Raw genomic sequence first — 17,752 nt, forward strand, 5'->3', positions numbered from 1 at the left:
AAAAAGAACTTGGTATGAGAACGAGCCGTGGATCGTGATCGACCACCGGAACAGACGGGGATCGGGCCGTGGAAGGTCGAACAGACGGACACCGTCCCCCCTGCGCAGAGATCACACAGCCTACGGCCCGTTTTCCAGGAGGGGCACACATGGAGGTGAGGGAGATTTTTTCCGCCCGCGGCAGCGCAAATGGAACGGAGAGCCACGGATCGTGGACCGCCACGTTGCCCACCAGGGAAATTGGCCCGAACGGGACCGGGAACCAACTCGGCATAAACGGCATGCCAACTCCTCCCGAACGGTCCGGACCAAACCTCCACTGAAGAAAATACAGTCGGATGATCCTGACTTCTCAGCAAAGGTTCGCATCATTTATAAACTCATTAAGACAGTGCACCATTTAAAGAATGTTTCGGGGGACATTCCTCCTCCCTCCCTGAACAGAATAACTAATAATTTAATGACTGTGATTAAGCCAGCTATCCCCAATAGGGAAGTGCACACTCTAATAGAGGATAATGCTAAGAACTGGGCTCATACCACCATCATAATCCTCCGTAACCATTATAATTTTTGCATGGAGGAGGCAGTTAAGACTCTTTTTGAGTTTCCTGTGCAGGACTGGACAGGCCCGTTTGAGATAGCGGCATCCTGGGCCAAAAGGAATCTGGGCCGCCGTCTGCAGCCTGAATCTTTGGAGCAAGCTGAGGCTCTCATTGTAGCCAGGCTGGCAGACGTGCAGGCAACTACTGTACCGACTGAACCACATCATGAGCTTCAAGTACATAGTGGGGAACCAGGACCCAATCCAGCGGCTCCGAGAGACCAGAGGGTGAGGAGAATCCCTGCAACACTTCCGGGGACTTCTTCTGAGGTGACGTCTTCTCCTGCCATTCAATCACAACAGAACATGGAGGCGATGGACCTCATGCAGGATAACTCCACCCCCAAGAAGACCAACACAGCTTCAGTTGGGCAACAGGTATGTACCCCGACAACACATCCAAGCTCAAAGAAAAAACTCAGAGAGTGGAGACTGCACACAAGAGAGGCATCTGTGATTATTGGAGACGCCAATGTGGGCTGGATTCCTCCTCATGTTGCGGAGGGAGTCCAAATTGACAGCTTTCCGGGAGCCAAATGGGCCCACGCAGAGATCCTTCTGGATAAAGCGGACATTGATACATCGGTGGAGAAGCTGATTCTATCCTTCGGCCTGAATAACAGGCGCCAGAGAGATAAAAATACACCAATAACGGAGCTGAGAAGGGCACTGAGGGCAGCACAAGCAAAATTTCCCCAAGCTGACATTTTTGTTCCTGTGATTAACTTTTCCTCTGCCCTTCCCACTACAGAACAAGACACATTATTGCACATAAACACTTTCATTATAAGTTTAAAGGGACACATCCCTGCTCTACCTGCTGATAAATTCAACACAGGACCAGATAATCTTCGCTGGACTGACAAGACTGCAGAGCACATGTTGAAGCACTGGAATTGCCATGTTAATGGAACATCTTTATGAAACCAATTTGAGTTTCTGATTTTGTGTTATTGATGTGTTTCTGTGCTGACAGTGTAACCTCAATACAACCCACTAGAGGGTGCTACAACTCTAATTAAGGGAAATTTTCCCCTTCCCTTCACCTCTGTGTTTTCTGCATTTTTCACCTGTATAGGCCTGTTTATGACCATCCTATTGTAAACTCCTGGCCCTGAAGCTTTCCCTAACCTTAACCTTTTTTAACCCCATGCAGGGATCTCATTTCGGCCCTAAAACCTAACCGCCTAGAGCCCTATTTGGACATTGGGCTCTAACTTCAACCCTCATTTTCTTCTAGCTCTGAACCTAACCTTTGGATTCTCTAGGCCCACTTTCAAACCCCTTTATTGGTGATGGGAGAGGACACCTTCCTCCTGGAGAGCAATCTGTGAGTGGTGTGGGGACCCGGGTGGGAACAAGATTGGCCTGTGCATGGAGTTTGGCCGCCTTCGGCGGCCATCCTCCCAACCTTTCTCCCCCTAACCCCTAACCCTAACCCCTAACCCTAACCCCATTTCCCCTTACCTAACCAGCCAGTGCCTGCCGTGTACCCGCTGGTTCACCAGATTGACCGAGGCCTACTGCCGAAGCCACTTACGGACCCTGCTTTGTTGCCCCCCACCCTCAATTATCTCTGACCCCAAATCTGGACCCAAAATTTTATCCCCTATGTCAATTCGGCCCCAATACCACTATCCCCACCCCAGGATCCTGATCCTAACCCCAACCAGCCACAATCCTGGCCCTAACCCTAGCCCCATCCATGGTGAAGCCCTAACCTTAACCTCAGTGCCAAGACACAAAGAATAAACAAAAATAATTAGGTAAGGAGGGTATGTAAGCCAAAGGAAAGGAAGCAGGAATTAGGAGCCAAAGGAAACAGAAGGCAAAGTAAGGGTAGGAAAGGAGAAAGGAAAGGGAAAGGATAGGGTTAAGCCAAAGAAAGTAGAGTAAGAGAATTAAAAAGAAAGCCAAAAAGGAAAAACACAAAGTACCGTAGGGAGGAGTCAAAAAAGCCTATAAAAGGAGGGGCAGAGAGAAGTCTCCTTTATTTGAATTTGGCCACCGATGCATGAGCACAGCCTGAAGAAGGCACAACACCGCCGAAAGCTAGCGCAAGCCATGCATCACTATTAAAAATGTTTTGTTTGTTGTTTTAGTTTGTTGTTTTAGTTTGTTGTTTTTGGGGGAGGTTTATTTAAATTTTATTCATTTTCATGTTTATTAAAGGCCTAAAAAACTAATTTAAAAACCTAAGATTGGGAATTCATAAAAACAACACGGAGACAAAAATAATTGGGAAAATAGAAAATTTATTACAAACACAGTAAAAACAATTGAAAACCTGAAAGAAAAATGAAAATTAGAACAATTTGGTTAAAAAACAATTAAAATGTGGTACTTACCTGGGAAGCCTAATTAAGGAAGGTACTTACCTGAATTTGGACCTGGAGAGTGACGGACACGGAAGACGGAGTGGTGTTGACGTAGTGGGTCTTGGGAAGGGTCACAGTATGGCCCGTGCACCGCTCCTGCCCTCCTCGTGCAGGGAGGAGCTTCATTTCCCCTTACCTAACCAGGGGGGGGTTAATTCAACTTAGAAAAAGAAAAAACCTTAAAAAAAGAGAAAAGAGCGAAAGAAAAAACCTAAATAAAAGGGAAAGAAATAAAAGGGAAAATACTTACCTGAAATAAAACCTAAATAAAAGGGAAAATACTTACCTGAAAGAAACCTAAATAAAGGAAGACCTCATACTTACCTGGGCTCGTCTGAAGAAGGCACATCTAAGCCGAAACGTCGCGACAGCCCACTAGCTCTTTAACCCAAGACATGGGTAATTTTTGGAACCTCCGGGCAGGGTCTCCACCTCCCGGCAAGAACCCTCGGCCCCCATTGATGGACAGTGCACGTCAGGCCCTTGGTGGCCTGTTTTCACCTAACTCCTAACCCCCTAACCCTAACCCCTAACCCGTCGCGACAAGGGCATACTCATTTAATTTTTTCACTTTTACGTTAGTTTGTTGTTTTAGTTTGTTATTTTGGGGGATTTTATTTCATGTTTTGATTCATGTTTTATTGATTTTCCTTAAAAACTCAAATCAGAGACATGTTAAAACTAAATTAAAAAACCACACAGAAAACAAATTGGGATTGAAAATTCTTTATTAAAAACAAGCCAAGTAACGGACACGGAGAATGAAAACCTGCAAAAAAGGAATACTTACCTTGAAAAACCTGTAAAAAAGAAATACTTACCTTTCAAATTAAAAAACAATTATGGAGGTAGAGGGATGTGAGGCTGCGGACCATCGGGGTTGATGGCCCGTGCACGCCCTGTTCCTCCTTCGGGAGGGACAGGTTCTTTTCTTCAACCCTAACCAGCCAGTGCCTCGCTCCGGTTGGTCTTTGGGTCTCACTCCTAGTTAAAGCTCAATTTAGCATTTATGCCCTACCCCAGTCATTTACCCTAACCCTAACCAATTTGTTTATCTCAAATTACCCACCCTAAAATTGGAATCTAGCCCTATTGTATATACCCCCTGATCTAATCTGGCCCTAAAATCTTTATAATTTTGAATAATCCCATTTCTACTTCTTTCCTGGAAATTAAATCTTAAACCTTACCCCAGTACTGGATCTGAAGCCCAAGTAGTCCTAATCCCAGCTGAAACCTAAAGCCTAACCCAAAGTCACATCTCCTTTCTAAATTTACTCCCCAAGTCGGGTTGAGTCCTCCCCAAGCAGGGTCGAGAGTGTAGTATTAAAGCCAAGTCGGCATTGTAGTAGCCCAAAATTCGGAAGAGAAAGAGGTCAGATGTAGGCCAAAAGGAAGGGTAAAGGGCAGAGGTCAAGAGAAGGGAAGAAAAGGATGATGAAAAGGGAAAAGTCAAAGGGGAAAGAGGAGAAGACTGGAAAAGAAGAAAGAAAGAAGAAGGGAAAGATGAGAGCCAAAAAGTCTGGCAGAATTGGAAAAAAGCAAAAAGCTGAAAAAAAGTTTACAAGAAAGCCAAAGAAAGCCAAGGAGGCGGGATCAGAGGGGAGAGTATAAATAGGAGGCTCAAACACAGAGCTCTTCAGTATGCCCTCGCCTGAGGAAGAAGAAACACCTTCGAAACGTCGCGACAAGGGCATACTCATTTAATTTTTTCACTTTTACGTTAGTTTGTTGTTTTAGTTTGTTATTTTGGGGGATTTTATTTCATGTTTTGATTCATGTTTTATTGATTTTCCTTAAAAACTCAAATCAGAGACATGTTAAAACTAAATTAAAAAACCACACAGAAAACAAATTGGGATTGAAATCACTTTATTGGAAACAAGCCAAAATCAACGAAAAATGGGACCTGGAGATACCTACCTGAGGAAAGGCCTGAAGAGAAGCCGAAACTTCCATTGCCCAAAGTGACTAAGAAACAATTATGGGTAATTTTGAAAGGGTGTGACGCAAGCGGACCATCCCAGGTTGATGGCCCGTGCACTCAGTGTTCCGTCTACCGGGCAGGCGGTCATTTATAACCTACAGCCATCCTCAGTACTCTAAGAATATTTAGCTTTTATTAAATAGTTATCTGAATCTTACAACCAAAGTTTGTATAATAATACACAAGATTGGCTGTAGACCATTGTTAATCATTCAGAACACTGTGTAAAAATAACAAAAAACAAAAAGTGAATGAAAAGTGCATAAATATTTATTTTACGTGTTTGATGTGTGTGGCAGGGCGTGGTCTGCAGTGCCGCTGCAGGGGAGGTGGACCCACCTCAGCGGCATCTGCAATCACGCCTCTCAGGTGTAAAGTCTGTGCTCTCTCTGCTTTTTTTTTTTTTTTTTTTTTGTATGTGTCGGGCTGTGAGATGAAAAGCTACAGCCGGCTGTGTGGGTACAGCAACTATGTGTGAAAAGTGGTCCATAACGTAATGCTTCAAAGTGTGTTCATGCAAACATTGTCGGGTCTGCTTATGAACCTCTGCGCACAGCGTCTACAAATTGGGGCTGTACGAAGTCACCTCATCTTTACACAAAACTGTAAGCTGTCATCTGTGAGGCGCGAGCGGTGTTTGGTTTTACCATAGTTAATGGTGGAGAATGGCTGCTCTGCTGAGTTTTGCTCTCTGTAGCCGTTTGAATGGCAAACTATACTGATTAGCGGCGGCATAGGCACACTTAAAATTTCTTCAGAAATTTTCGCTTTCTAGTTTCTTTCTATTTCTTTTCTATTCTCTATTCTATTTCTATTCTCTTTTCCCACGTGTAAAATCTTACTTTAACCCCAAATCATAAGTACAAAAAACTAATAAAACAAGTTTTAAAAAGAGACTTTTCCAATTGATTACATTTTGTATGATGGATTATGTAGAAAAAGTAGAATTGAGCTGAAAGATCTATCGCTTTATCAGCTATTCAGGTTGTAAATCGTTTTTAAAAAGTAACTAAGTAATTAATTTTGAAAATAAGTAATCAGTAAAGTAATGGGATTACTTTTTGGAAGAAGTAATCAGTAATTAGTTACTGATTACTTTTTTCAAGTAACTTGACCAACCCTGGCCACTATAATCTGTTCACAATCATAACCTGGCCCAGGCTAGCTCTGGAGAGGAGATGCAGCTCCTGATTATATAGTGAGAGGCTCCTCCCACTGTCTGAAACAACAATGAAATATCAAATTAAGAGTAAACATAGGTTGTTTATAGTAGTGTTAAATCTGCCATTTAAATTTCTAATTATAATATAATAGTTAAACAATGGGAACATTAATATACATATATTTAGAAAATCCCCACGCAACTGTAAATGTTTAAAATCAACAGATTCTTCAAACTCATACCAAACTCCTGCTCCTTCATAACACTTGGTAACTTCCCTCCAAGGAACTTTACCATAAAAGGAGTCCGAAAACCCAACTGGTTTGGCTGTTGCTATGTTTTTACCAGATGCAGGCCAGGTGCAGTCTGGAGGAGAAGTGAGAAAGAAATTAGATGCAAATCTTAAAACTAGTATTTTAAGCAACTCTCTTCTTGACTTCAGGAGTAATGTGGCAGCAGTACACACAAAACGCTGCAGTATGCTTAGAGGTCACAGGCCAAAAAGATTCTTCCTCTTGTCAGCAAGGGGAGACAAAGATGCATAAGCTAAAATTTTCAGTAGCTGCATTTTTAACCAAATACCAGTCATTTTACTTCTACTTACTAATAATCAAGTGTAGTGTTTTATAATGATACTGCTAATAAGCTCTGTACTATGTTTCCGCACAACAATTTCAGTGTGTTCTTTTTTCTTTTCTGTCACTCCATGGAACAGCTCTTGAGGTCAGAATAGAAACTTTTTATTGTCTCACAAGTCGCTTCTGAATACTCTTAAAGGGTTTTTATGAATGTTTGACATGTAGTTATGGTTTTTATTGCTCTTGTTTATTTATTATTTTTTATTCTACTCTGTTTACATTTGTAGTATTTCTATTTTTTCAAGCACTTTGTAACTTTGTTAAGAAAAATTTCATATCAAAAAGTTTTAAACTGGTGTAACAGGAAATGTCATCTCTAATATGTTTTTTTTTCAAGAAAATAAGTAATTATGTAAAATATAATTAAATAAGTAATTACATTTTGCAGTCATGCCTAGCAGGAGGAGCTTGTTAAATTAATACTTTTTCAACATTTTACTAAGGCAAAATAATAATAAAATCTGCTATTTACTTTATCTGTAATATTTCTCTAAATGTCATCATTTGTGTTCCAGATTTGTTTTATTTCTGTTCTAAAAAACAAACAAAGCTTTGTAAGGTTTAATGGGAACAAACTACAAAACTTCTGGAACACTATCATTTGGACAGGTGAGACCAAAGTGTTTTTTTCTGTCATGGAACAGTTCATGGAGGTCAGAACAGAAACTTCACTATTGCTTTACAAGTCACTTCATTTTTTTCATATTAAAAAACTTTAATGAATATTTGACATGTAGTTATGTTTTTTATTGCTCTTGTTTATTTATTATTTATCCTACTTGTTCTGTTTACATTGTGCTATGTATATTTTTACAAGCAAGAGAAAACAAATTATCTGCAAATAGATATTAAAACGCAATGGCCAATAAACCATCAACTGTCACCAACCCAACACAGGAGACACCACCTGAACTGGAATCTAGATTCAATAATCAAAAATGCAAAGTTGATGGCCAGTTGATGGCCAATAAACCATCAACTGTCACAGACACACCATCACCAACAACAGGACCCAGCTCCTGAACCTGAATCTAGGCCAAACAATCAAAATTGCAAAAACCTGTTTGTGTGCTTGTGTGAGTGCTGTATGGGGAGCCCAGATGACTCAGACACAGAAGATTCAAACCAAGGGCAACCTGCTATTTCACAGCAAAATGCGGTTGTGAGCATAGTAAACAATTCCTTTGGTGGCACTAATACCATTAATGTCGGGAATAAAAATACTGCCCGGAATATTCAAGTTAATATGGCTGAATGACTCATGCTTGTGCCTTAATTTTAAAAAGACCGTATCAATGTTTTTTAGTAAACCTAAAACAACCGTGGCTGCAGTAAAAGTCTGCTTGGGTGCACAAGAATTAATTAATGTTGAGGAATTTAAGTATTTGGGAGTGCTACTAGACTCTAAATTATCCTTTAAAAAACACATTAAAAAAGTAGTGAAAACTGTAAATGTTAATATACAGAACTTTAGACATATCCGCACATCATTAACAGACACAGCAGCGATTACATTCCTGCATTCTATGATACTGGCTCATATTGAATATTGTATTACAAGTTGGTCCTATACGAGCTCTGCTGCTATTGGGCCAATTGAAGTATGCTACAAAAGAGCATTGAAAATATTAGATAAAAAACCTTTTTCATATCACCATTGTCAAATTTTAGAAAAATACAAGTTTTTAAATTTTACTAATTTCAAATTATTTAAATCTGCCTGTCTAATATACAAAGTTATACATGGTCTGGCGCCTCCACCAATGAGTGATTTTATTAAACAAAAGTCTAGCAGTGTTGCCGGGTCTCGACTGACTCGAGCCACTGTTAGAGGTGATTGTGAACTGGCACTCAGGCGGACCACCTTTTCACAGAATGCTCTGTCATATCAGGGAGTGAGCTTCTGGAATAGTCTTCCACTGTCAGTGAGGGAAAGTACAAGTCTACCCATCTTTAAGAGTCACTTAAAAGGGCGGCTGAGGGACACACAGCCTGAGGGACACTTAGATGTAAGTTTAAAATCCTCACCTTTACGTTTATGTCTCCCCCATCTATATCTCGGAGCTTCTCAAACCCTATTCTCCAAAGCGGACTCTTAGATCCACTGATAGTGGTCGTCTATCTATTCCACGGACTCGTCTGAAAACAAAGGGGGATCACGCTTTTCAAACCCTGGCTCCAATACTGTGGAACGGTTTACCCTCCTCACTACGCACCATCGACACGGTGGCCTCTTTTAAAAAACAGCTTAAAACTCATCTGTTTAGACAGGCATTTGGGTAATATGTTGTCTTATTTTATATTTATATTGTACTATTGCTTGTTTGATATGCTTTTATATTTCCTCTATGTTGCTATATTGTTCGTTTGACATGTTTTTATGTGAAGCACTTTGTAACAGCGTTTTTGTCTTAAAAAGTGCTATATAAATAAATTTTACTTACTTACTACACACAAACATGTAATCATGTTTAATAATCATGTTTTATATTGGACGGGAAAAAGAGTTAGTGTATTACAAAAAGGGAAACAACTGTTAGTGCAATGGGTGAACGCAATATCACGATGGTCAGGGCATGTACAATACTGGGGTTTGTGCAATATAATTGATGTGTTTCCGTTATTGTTATCTATACTGTCCTCTGTGTCCACTCTCCTTGTCATTGTTTGTTCTAGTATAATGTGATCACTGTTTTTGTCCTTGTCACATGACCTGTAAATAGTGTCTCTGTATGTTTTTACTAACTTGTGTTTAACACCAACCTGCCAGAGGGTCTGCAGATGGAAATTAGCCCAAGGCTATAATCTGGCATATTTACATTTGTTAAAATGTTCATTAATATGTATTGCCCCTCTTTAAATAAAATAAATAAATAAATAAAATATCTAACAAATGCAGCAGAGCCTCGGGTAATGTAGTTTGCTTGAATCCTAGAAAACTAATTGGATTTTAAATTGGCTCTTTTTAAATTGATCGAGTCACTTGACACTTACACCTTTGATAAAGTCTTGCGTATGTCAGCTTCCTTTTTACAGATACAAAAATATGTAAATGTACTGATCTGAATTATAATATTTCTGACTGTCAAAATTTCCCAGATTCAAATCGAATTAAATTGAATTGAATCGAATCGATTCGGGACCTTGTGAATTGAATCGATTCTAGAAATCAGTGACAATACCCAGCCCTACTCAGCACTGCCCTAGCATCCTGGAGCACTTCTGTCGTCTTTTGTACGTGTTTTGGAGTTTTTACGTGTTTTGATGTTTTTACGTGTTTTGAGTTTTTACGTGTTTTGGAGTTTGTACGTGTTTTGGAGTTTTACGTGTGAGTTTTTACGTGTTTTGGAGTTTGTACGTGTTTTGGAGTTTGTACGTGCTTCAGGGTTTACGTGTGGAGTTTGTACGTGTTTTGAAGTTTGTACGTGCTTTGTCTCTAGGGGCCACCGTAAATATACTTTTATTTATTCACTCCACATAAAATGTAATAAATAAATCATATAATACAAAAAACAACTATTCACATTTCAACTTTTAACTATTTAAATTTTTCTTTTAAACAAATTTAAAGTGAAACAACACAAAACACTGCAAACCACAACACAATTAAATATAAATTAAAATATGAAAACAAAAAGAAGATGCACATTCTCTGTCATATGGAGCCTGCATGAATAAACTTTCTGAATCCTTTATCATCCTCAACTGAAAAATAGTTGTGGATGATTACTATACCTTTCTAATGTGACATTGTTGTCCCTGACTCTCTTTCTCTCTCTCTCCCTCCAGCTCTGTTCCTGTGCTACTGAGTGTAACTACCGCCCCTCCCCCCTCTGCCCAGCGCAAAGCACAAGGCTCGCATGCAGAGTGAAGCGGAAAAAGTGCGAGAGAAAGGGTGAGAGAAAGAAAAGAAAAAGAACACGGCTAGCGATAAGGAGCCGGCTCGTGTCGTTCACTTCAAAGAGCTGTTTCGTTCGCGACCGACAAATCACTAATGTTTAATAGTTTTAGAACATTGGGCCTTGAGGATTGGAGCGGTTTTCCTCCTGCCCTCAGTTTGATTAAACCAGAATCACATCATATTTTCGGCGCTACACAGTAGTGAGATAAGTTTGTGGATGTTGTGTCCGCGGCTAGCTTCTTGCGTCTCCCTCTCCTGGGGTTGGAAGGGGCACGTTTCATCTTTTTTCAGCCACGCAGACCGAGCTGTTTGCGTTCTCTTGCCTTGCATACGTTCTTATTCTGAACTTAATCTGGAATTCATTGCATAGTGTTTGTGTGGGATATAAATGACAAGATGTCGTTTTTCAACAGATTTAGTAAAAAAAAACCATGTCCAGTGTGAATAAAACTTTCACGGCAATCATCTGCTGTATAGACAGCTTGGCAGTTTATACAGGACTATAATGCCCAGACATGATTCTTTTGAAAACCGTATATCTTTCCACAGGTCTCAACTTCATATATCACCTAGACACAGAGCTGGATGAGGCCAGCACAAACAGCGGCCTATCGGACGAAGGTGACTTCTTTGGGTCCATGGGATCAGGAAAGTCAGAAGCCGGGGAGTTGGAGAGGTAAAATTTCCTCAGAAGTCAATGTGCCACATGAACCATTGCATTAATAATAAATTTATTAATGCTCTATATCAACAGTTACAGACTATATAGAACAACTTTATGGAGCTTTATGTTGGCAAAGTGCAGATCAGCTATTTTAGGGTTGCCGACCCCTGATCTATTGCATAGCTTTCCTCACATCAGGAAGCTGTCAATCAAAATCAATACAGCTCTTCCTGCATCTGGAGCTTGTGAAAGACTGTGCGAGACTCCTGTGCCTTAATTTGTTAATGTGTTTAGATATATTCTGTTTGAAATACTAAAATTTGTATATTTACTTATTTTTGTTTTTATAATAGCTTTTATTTTTAAAAAGTAAAAAATATATCAGACCTTACAACCAGTTACTCAGTACTTGAGTAGTCTTTTCACCAACTACTTTTTTACTCTTACGTGAGTAATTTTTTGAATGACTACTTTTCACTTTTACTTGAGTAATAATATTGTAAAGTAATTCTACTCTTCCTTGAGTACAATTTTTGGATACTCAACCCACCTCTGGAAAACAGCACTAAGGAAAAGCAACAAACAGAAGAGATTTGTTTGGGTCACGAAACACGAGGAATGAACATTAGACCAGTGGAAATCTGTGCTTTGGTCTGATGAGTCCAAACTTGAGATCTTTGGGTCCACCTGCAACATATTTGTGTGACACAGAAAAGGTGAACGGATGGTCTCTACATGCACGGTACCCACTGTGAAGCATGGAGGAGGTGTGATGGTGTCAAGTTCTTTGCTGATGACACTGTTGGAGATTTATGCAAAATTGAATCACACTGAACTAGCATGACTACCATAACTTTTGACTGGTAGTGTATATACACTCCTACCCTTCTTTCAACATCCAGTTTCCTGTGCCAGACCTTCTATTGATCCACTGAGGCAGACATGTAAAAAAACATGAACTAAAGCACATTTCTATATATAACAGCCCGTTCTCACTCCCGAGGCGTAACATGTCGACGTTTTGTCACGTCCCGCGGCGTTCCTGAGGAACGCGAAAGGAGACCTTCGGCGTTCTTATGGTACGCGGCGGGTTATGGCTGGAATCCAGTGCAATGACGCTCCCGCGGTAGTAGACGTTCCAGCCCTGTATTCCAGCCCTAAACCTAACCTTATCCCTAGCCCTGACCATAACCTTATTCCTGACCTTAACCAGGACTTTAATGATGTTAAATAGCGTGTTTCTAAGCGATTTGAAGAAAAAGAGCAACATGTGTAGATTCAGTCCAGACGGTTCTCATATTTCCTCTTTTTCCGAGGTCGTCATTTAGGAACGTGGTGGGTAGCCGAAAACGTAATATGGTGACGATTTGTCACCTAGCGTAAAATGTTACGCTTTGGGAGTGAGAACGGGTTGTATATAAACAGGACTTTAAATCTTTATCAACAGCTACTTTAGAGGAAATTCTTCAATAAACTGCAACCAAAGGCTCAACTCAGAGGACAAAACCCAACCTGTTATAAATAGTGTGACAGCAAACTTTCTCTTGTGTAAAGTTACAAATAGGAGTAATTATCCACAGGAGCTTTTATACATAATGAAGTTATAATTCGTCCTGTAGAAATTGTACATTTAAGCTATATAGTTCCCTCTGTGATAACTCTGCTATGAATGCCTCTTATTAACTTTTATGCTTTTACAACCCACTATGAGCAAACACTCAGCAACAGTGGGAAGGAAAAACTCCCTTCTTGAAGGAAAAAACCTCTGGTAGAACCAGGAAATCTGTCTAAACTAGTTGGGGGTTAGAGCAACAGATGCAAGTCTTCAGAGCATTTGCAGTGTGACTGTCTTTGTGCACACTTTAACCTGATTCTTTTCTTATTTGTCAAAATGCACCATGGGTAAAAAAACAAAACAAAACAAAATAGTAATGAAGGAGAATCCTCAGCAAAGATGAATTAAACAAGTTTTATTTTGATCAAATTTTACTTTAAGTAAAACACATCTTTATTTGATGACATTGAAGTCATCAAATAAAGACAGTTTTGATGGAGCTCCTGACCCAGCCCAAGCTCTCTATGAAGACGAGGAAAAACTCCCCAGGGGGCCAGATCGATGGGAAGAAACCTCGGGAAAGCCCATTCAAAGAGAGATCCCCTTTCCTGGGATGGCTGGGGGGGTTACAGGAACTCCAAAAAAGCTAAATTTTTATTTATTTATTTTTTAAGATTGACCCACTCTATCTATTCCTGTCCAACAGAAAAAAGAAAGGAAGTTACTACAATGTATCACACTTACATGATAAGGTGTGAATTGTGTGTTTGTGTGTGTTATCTTAGCCAGGGGTGAAGCTGGAGCTCCTCCAGTGTTGGGCGCTTCTCCGGGGCTAAAGCTAAACATGCGTCCAAGAAATTGCGGCATTCTTGAAAGAAAGAAAAGATCAAAAAGATGAAGATGATAGTTCTAGTGATCCAAGGCAGCAGTGAATCTGGAAGGGTGAAGTTTTCTTACCTGTGGACAGACGCTTTTTGATGCTCAGTTTCTTTGTGAGGAACCTCTCTGTATTAAAGTCCCGTGCATGAAGCGCTTCATACAACACCACTCCCATTTGCCACACCGTGGTGGGTCCACACCTGTAGCAGCTCCTCCTGTACCACTCGGGAGGGGTGTGAAGAGGTGTGCCTAACAAACAGACCCAATTACAATTTCTTCTAAAACAAAAGACACAAATTGTTACATCTGTGAAAAGCAGGAGCAGAATATGTTACCATAGAAGATGCGATACAGAGATTGCTGCTTAACAAAGCAGCTCAGTCCAAAGTCAATGATTCGAACACGAGGCACATCTGAGCCGGTCTCAATCAGAATGTTTTCTCCCTTGATGTCTCGATGAAAGATGTGTTTATCCTCAAGTTCCTTTACAGCATCAACTAGTTGCTTCAGAATGACCTGAAAAAGATGAAAAACACAATAATGAGTTAATGCTTTTCTGCCTTGATTGAATGCTGTACAGTCTAAGGCTCTCCCAGTCAACCTACCTTGGCCTTGTCCTCTGGTAAAGTTCTTCCATGTTCTGCTTTGTAGTTTTGCAGGTCCACAGCGGGGACAGGTCTCTCCAGCACCAGGATCAGCTCTTTGCCAAGGTCGAACCACTCCAGCAAGGACACAGGTGCAGATATTCCCACTGACCCTTCTGCTTCACCTGCAAGTTTAACCATAATGGCCACTTCCACTGAGAGCTTCTTCCCGCTTTCATCCTGAAATATTACAACAATGTGGATGATGAGGAACGCTGCATTCAATCCAGTATTGTAAAACTGATTCAAGTGTTGGACGCTTACCGCCACTTTGCAGTAGACTTTATTTTTGGGAATGTGTTTGATGGCAACCTAAAAGACACAGAGCATTGGTGAGCATTTCCTCAGTATGACATAATGAAAGGTGGAAACACAGCAGACGTCTCAGTTTACAATATTATCCATTATCTGCGTTACTGCCTGTCTTACTACCATCATCTGAACACTTACTGGAAAACGATCTTCTATCCGGTAGCCAGAAAACACTGCTCCGCAGCCTCCTTCTCCGAGCTGGTGCTCCTCCACATATCTGGCTTGGAATTCACCTGAACAGACAAAACAGCAAATCTTGTTTTATTACAGCTGTGACACAAATTACTCTCCTCTGTAGCATAAATGTTCCTTTTGCCCTTCCCCTGAATATAAAACCCAAGCTGCTTGCTACTTACGTTTTTGGTCTGCCACTGATTTTTTGCCCTGGTCCACATTCCTTTTTTTTTTCTTGGGTGACTCTCTGTTGTCTCCCGTGGCCTTTCTTTTGCCATTTTTTGCGCACTCCTGTTTGTTGTTCAAGTCTGGAGATGTGGAAAACACCAAAAGCACATCAGCTCACTGGATGATAGACACAAACACTAAACACCAATATCTTAAACCTAGCAACCACACTTAATCTACCCCCTTATTCAACTAATTAGCCTACCTTTACCAGAGTCCAACGAGGAGGATGCTTGCTCCTTGTCACCGCTCATATGGTCGAGAAGTTTAGCCTTCTTTGCTTTCTTTGTTGTGCCCTCTTCATCTTGCACAACCTTGCGCTTCACTCCTTTGACCACATCTGAGCTGGTGGAAGGACCAGCCTGCTCAGCGACCCTCCTCCTTTTTATTGGGGTCTTCTTTTCAGGACTGGCCTTTCTTTTAGCAGTCCTGCTCTTACAATCTATAAACGACGACAACAACACAGTGGTGAAAAAGAGTCCCCGACATCAGGACTGGAAGCAGTTTGATGGCAAAGAATTTGAAATTGCTTTTGCTTAAATTATCACAAGTTTATTCTTGGGATAAAAAAAACTGACCAGTGCGAATTGATACTAGGTTTACTAAGTCTTAGATCTTGATGACACTTGTTGGTCTGTTTTTACTGTTGAGTCCAAGAATAAACTTATTACATTATTTTACCAAAAGACCGGTAACCTTTCTTTGATTAGACATCTTGTATTAAAGCTATTTTCAATCAAACATATGATTCAAATTGCTCTAAAAATGATTCACACAGTGTCAACATTTCTAGGATTTGGATTTTACCAGGATTTTATTTTATTATTTTACTTACCTTGATCTCCTGAATCTTTCTTATCGCTGGAGTGGTCATTTTTCTTGTTTCCTTTTTCATTGTAATTTCGGAGACCCTTTAAAATCGAAAATGTAAACCGTAATGAGTTAAATTGAGTTAATATTCCTTCAAATGTGCACCTTTCAAATGCTTGACTTTTCTAACTGAATTCTGTAAGTGAGCTTTATAAGTAAACTCTGGAAACTACGGCAACACAACATAGAATCTTGCCTTTCAGTGACTTCACTGACTGCCAGTAGTTCAAAGTAGTTTACAGAAAAACACTCTGGCAGACAAAGCCATAATATTTCATATAATTCAATCATTTCATATCAATTAAACAGTTTCTTTCATTATCTTTCATCGTTTGTATAAAGACCTCATGTATGGATGACAGTATGAAGATTTGTGGTTGACCACACACTAATAAACACAGTGTCAGCTACATTGTCATCTGATTTAAAGTATTTATTATTGTACATTTAACTGTCATGGTACGGAGTCTGTGACCCAGTGTTTTGTGTTTGTTAATTTATATTGATTGATTATTCTTATGTATGTTTTTGGTTCTCTTTATTGTTTTCTTCTTGTGTTATATTCTTAGGCTTTAGGTTTCTGTTACTTTGCCTTACCCCTGTGTCCCACGTGTCACGTCTAGTCATTCTTGTTTCCATGTTCCCCAATTTCTCCCCAGTTAGTCATGTCTCTGTGTCAACTCTGTGTCTTTGTAAAAGTCTCTTGTTTGCTGTTTTACTTTGATAGTCTTGTGGGCTATGTTAGTGTTTTCATGTTTGTGAAGGTTCTCAGTCATCCAGGTCATCGTAGTCTAAGAAGTTTGGAAAGAAAGAAGTCTCTTTCTAAGCTCCTTAGACTATGTTAGTGTTTTCAGTTTTCCTTCCCCATGGTCTTGTTGTTTGTGATTTCTCGCAGCTGTACTCTCATCCTGTGTCTTATTCCCTCATTTATCCCTCTGTGTATTTAAGCCCATTGCCTTCCTCTGTTTGCTGTTGGGTTGTCTGTCCATGACATTTCCCATGTTCCAGGTTATCATTTGTTGTGTTCCATGTCTCAGATCTTTAGTTTCTTTATACTTGCTTCTAGTTGCCTCCCTGTTTAGTTTTTGTTAGTTTAGTCTTTGTATTCCTGCATTTTTGTTTGTTGTTTTGTGCTGCCTCAATAAAAGGCATATTTTCAGTTTAAGTCCTCGTCAGCCTCTGCATTTGGGTCCTATCTCTCTTCACTCCACACATCTGCCAGAGCAGCCATGACATTAACTTTCTTATTATATCAAACGACAGACCAATGAAAGATAAAGGGATAAAAAAAACAGAGTGTGTGTACTATCAAATATAACAAGTTTTTATAAAGGACAACAAATGATGTTTTGTCACAAGCTCCCAGTAAAGGTTTCTGTTAAGTATAAAAAACAGTTGTTCATCTCTTGTGTTAGGTGCTGTTTTTATGCTCGAATGATTCACAGGTCAGTGTTACGTGGCTTAACTGATGTGAAAGATCAGGAACCCACAGAGTGTGTGCGTGACTATCTGGTTTCTTTTATTTAGAGCACAGAAATGTCCCTTTTTTGGTCTAGAACCATGGTCTTTTCCTGGCAGCCAGCTTTCCAGCTTTTACCAGCATGTCTCGTGTCCAACGAGAGGGGATCGGATTTTGGATCACTGCTACACACCATACAAGCAGGGCTACAAAGCTGTCTCACACCCGGCTTTTGGGAAGTCTGACCACAACGCCATCTTCCTCATTCCCCAGTATAAACAAAGCATACGGAGGGAA

General features: G+C 40.2%; 1 protein-coding gene across 1 annotated transcript; it reads right to left on the minus strand.

The window, feature by feature from the left end:
* Positions 1-13,284: 13,284 nt before the first annotated feature.
* Positions 13,285-16,635, minus strand: LOC121814088 (serine/threonine-protein kinase pim-1-like). Its single transcript, XM_042218158.1, has 10 exons — positions 16,594-16,635; positions 15,962-16,037; positions 15,332-15,568; positions 15,081-15,206; positions 14,863-14,957; positions 14,677-14,724; positions 14,374-14,592; positions 14,104-14,284; positions 13,847-14,017; positions 13,285-13,757 (listed from the first exon to the last, which is right to left on the minus strand). Exons 1-10 carry the CDS (start codon positions 16,633-16,635, stop codon positions 13,666-13,668), a joined length of 1,287 nt encoding a protein of 428 aa, XP_042074092.1. The 3' UTR covers positions 13,285-13,665.
* Between the last annotated feature and the right edge of the window lie 1,117 nt (positions 16,636-17,752).

The sequence above is a fragment of the Haplochromis burtoni genome, unplaced genomic scaffold, assembly GCF_018398535.1.
Source record: "Haplochromis burtoni strain Fernald_Lab_line unplaced genomic scaffold, NCSU_Asbu1 Contig_16, whole genome shotgun sequence".
In the NCBI taxonomy this organism is placed as follows: domain Eukaryota; kingdom Metazoa; phylum Chordata; class Actinopteri; order Cichliformes; family Cichlidae; genus Haplochromis; species Haplochromis burtoni.

What these genes read in the sequence shown, in the direction of transcription:
- LOC121814088 (XM_042218158.1), bottom strand. Translation starts at nt 16,635, where the DNA reads ATGGAAACAAGAATGACTAGACGTGACACGTGGGACACAGGG. An exon ending in ATCAGTGGCAGACCAAAAAC is followed by an intron (nt 14,958 to 15,080) that starts GTAAGTAGCAAG and finishes TTGTCTGTTCAG; the next exon opens with GTGAATTCCAAGCCAGATAT. An exon ending in GGATAGAAGATCGTTTTCCA is followed by an intron (nt 14,725 to 14,862) that starts GTAAGTGTTCAG and finishes TGTGTCTTTTAG; the next exon opens with GTTGCCATCAAACACATTCC.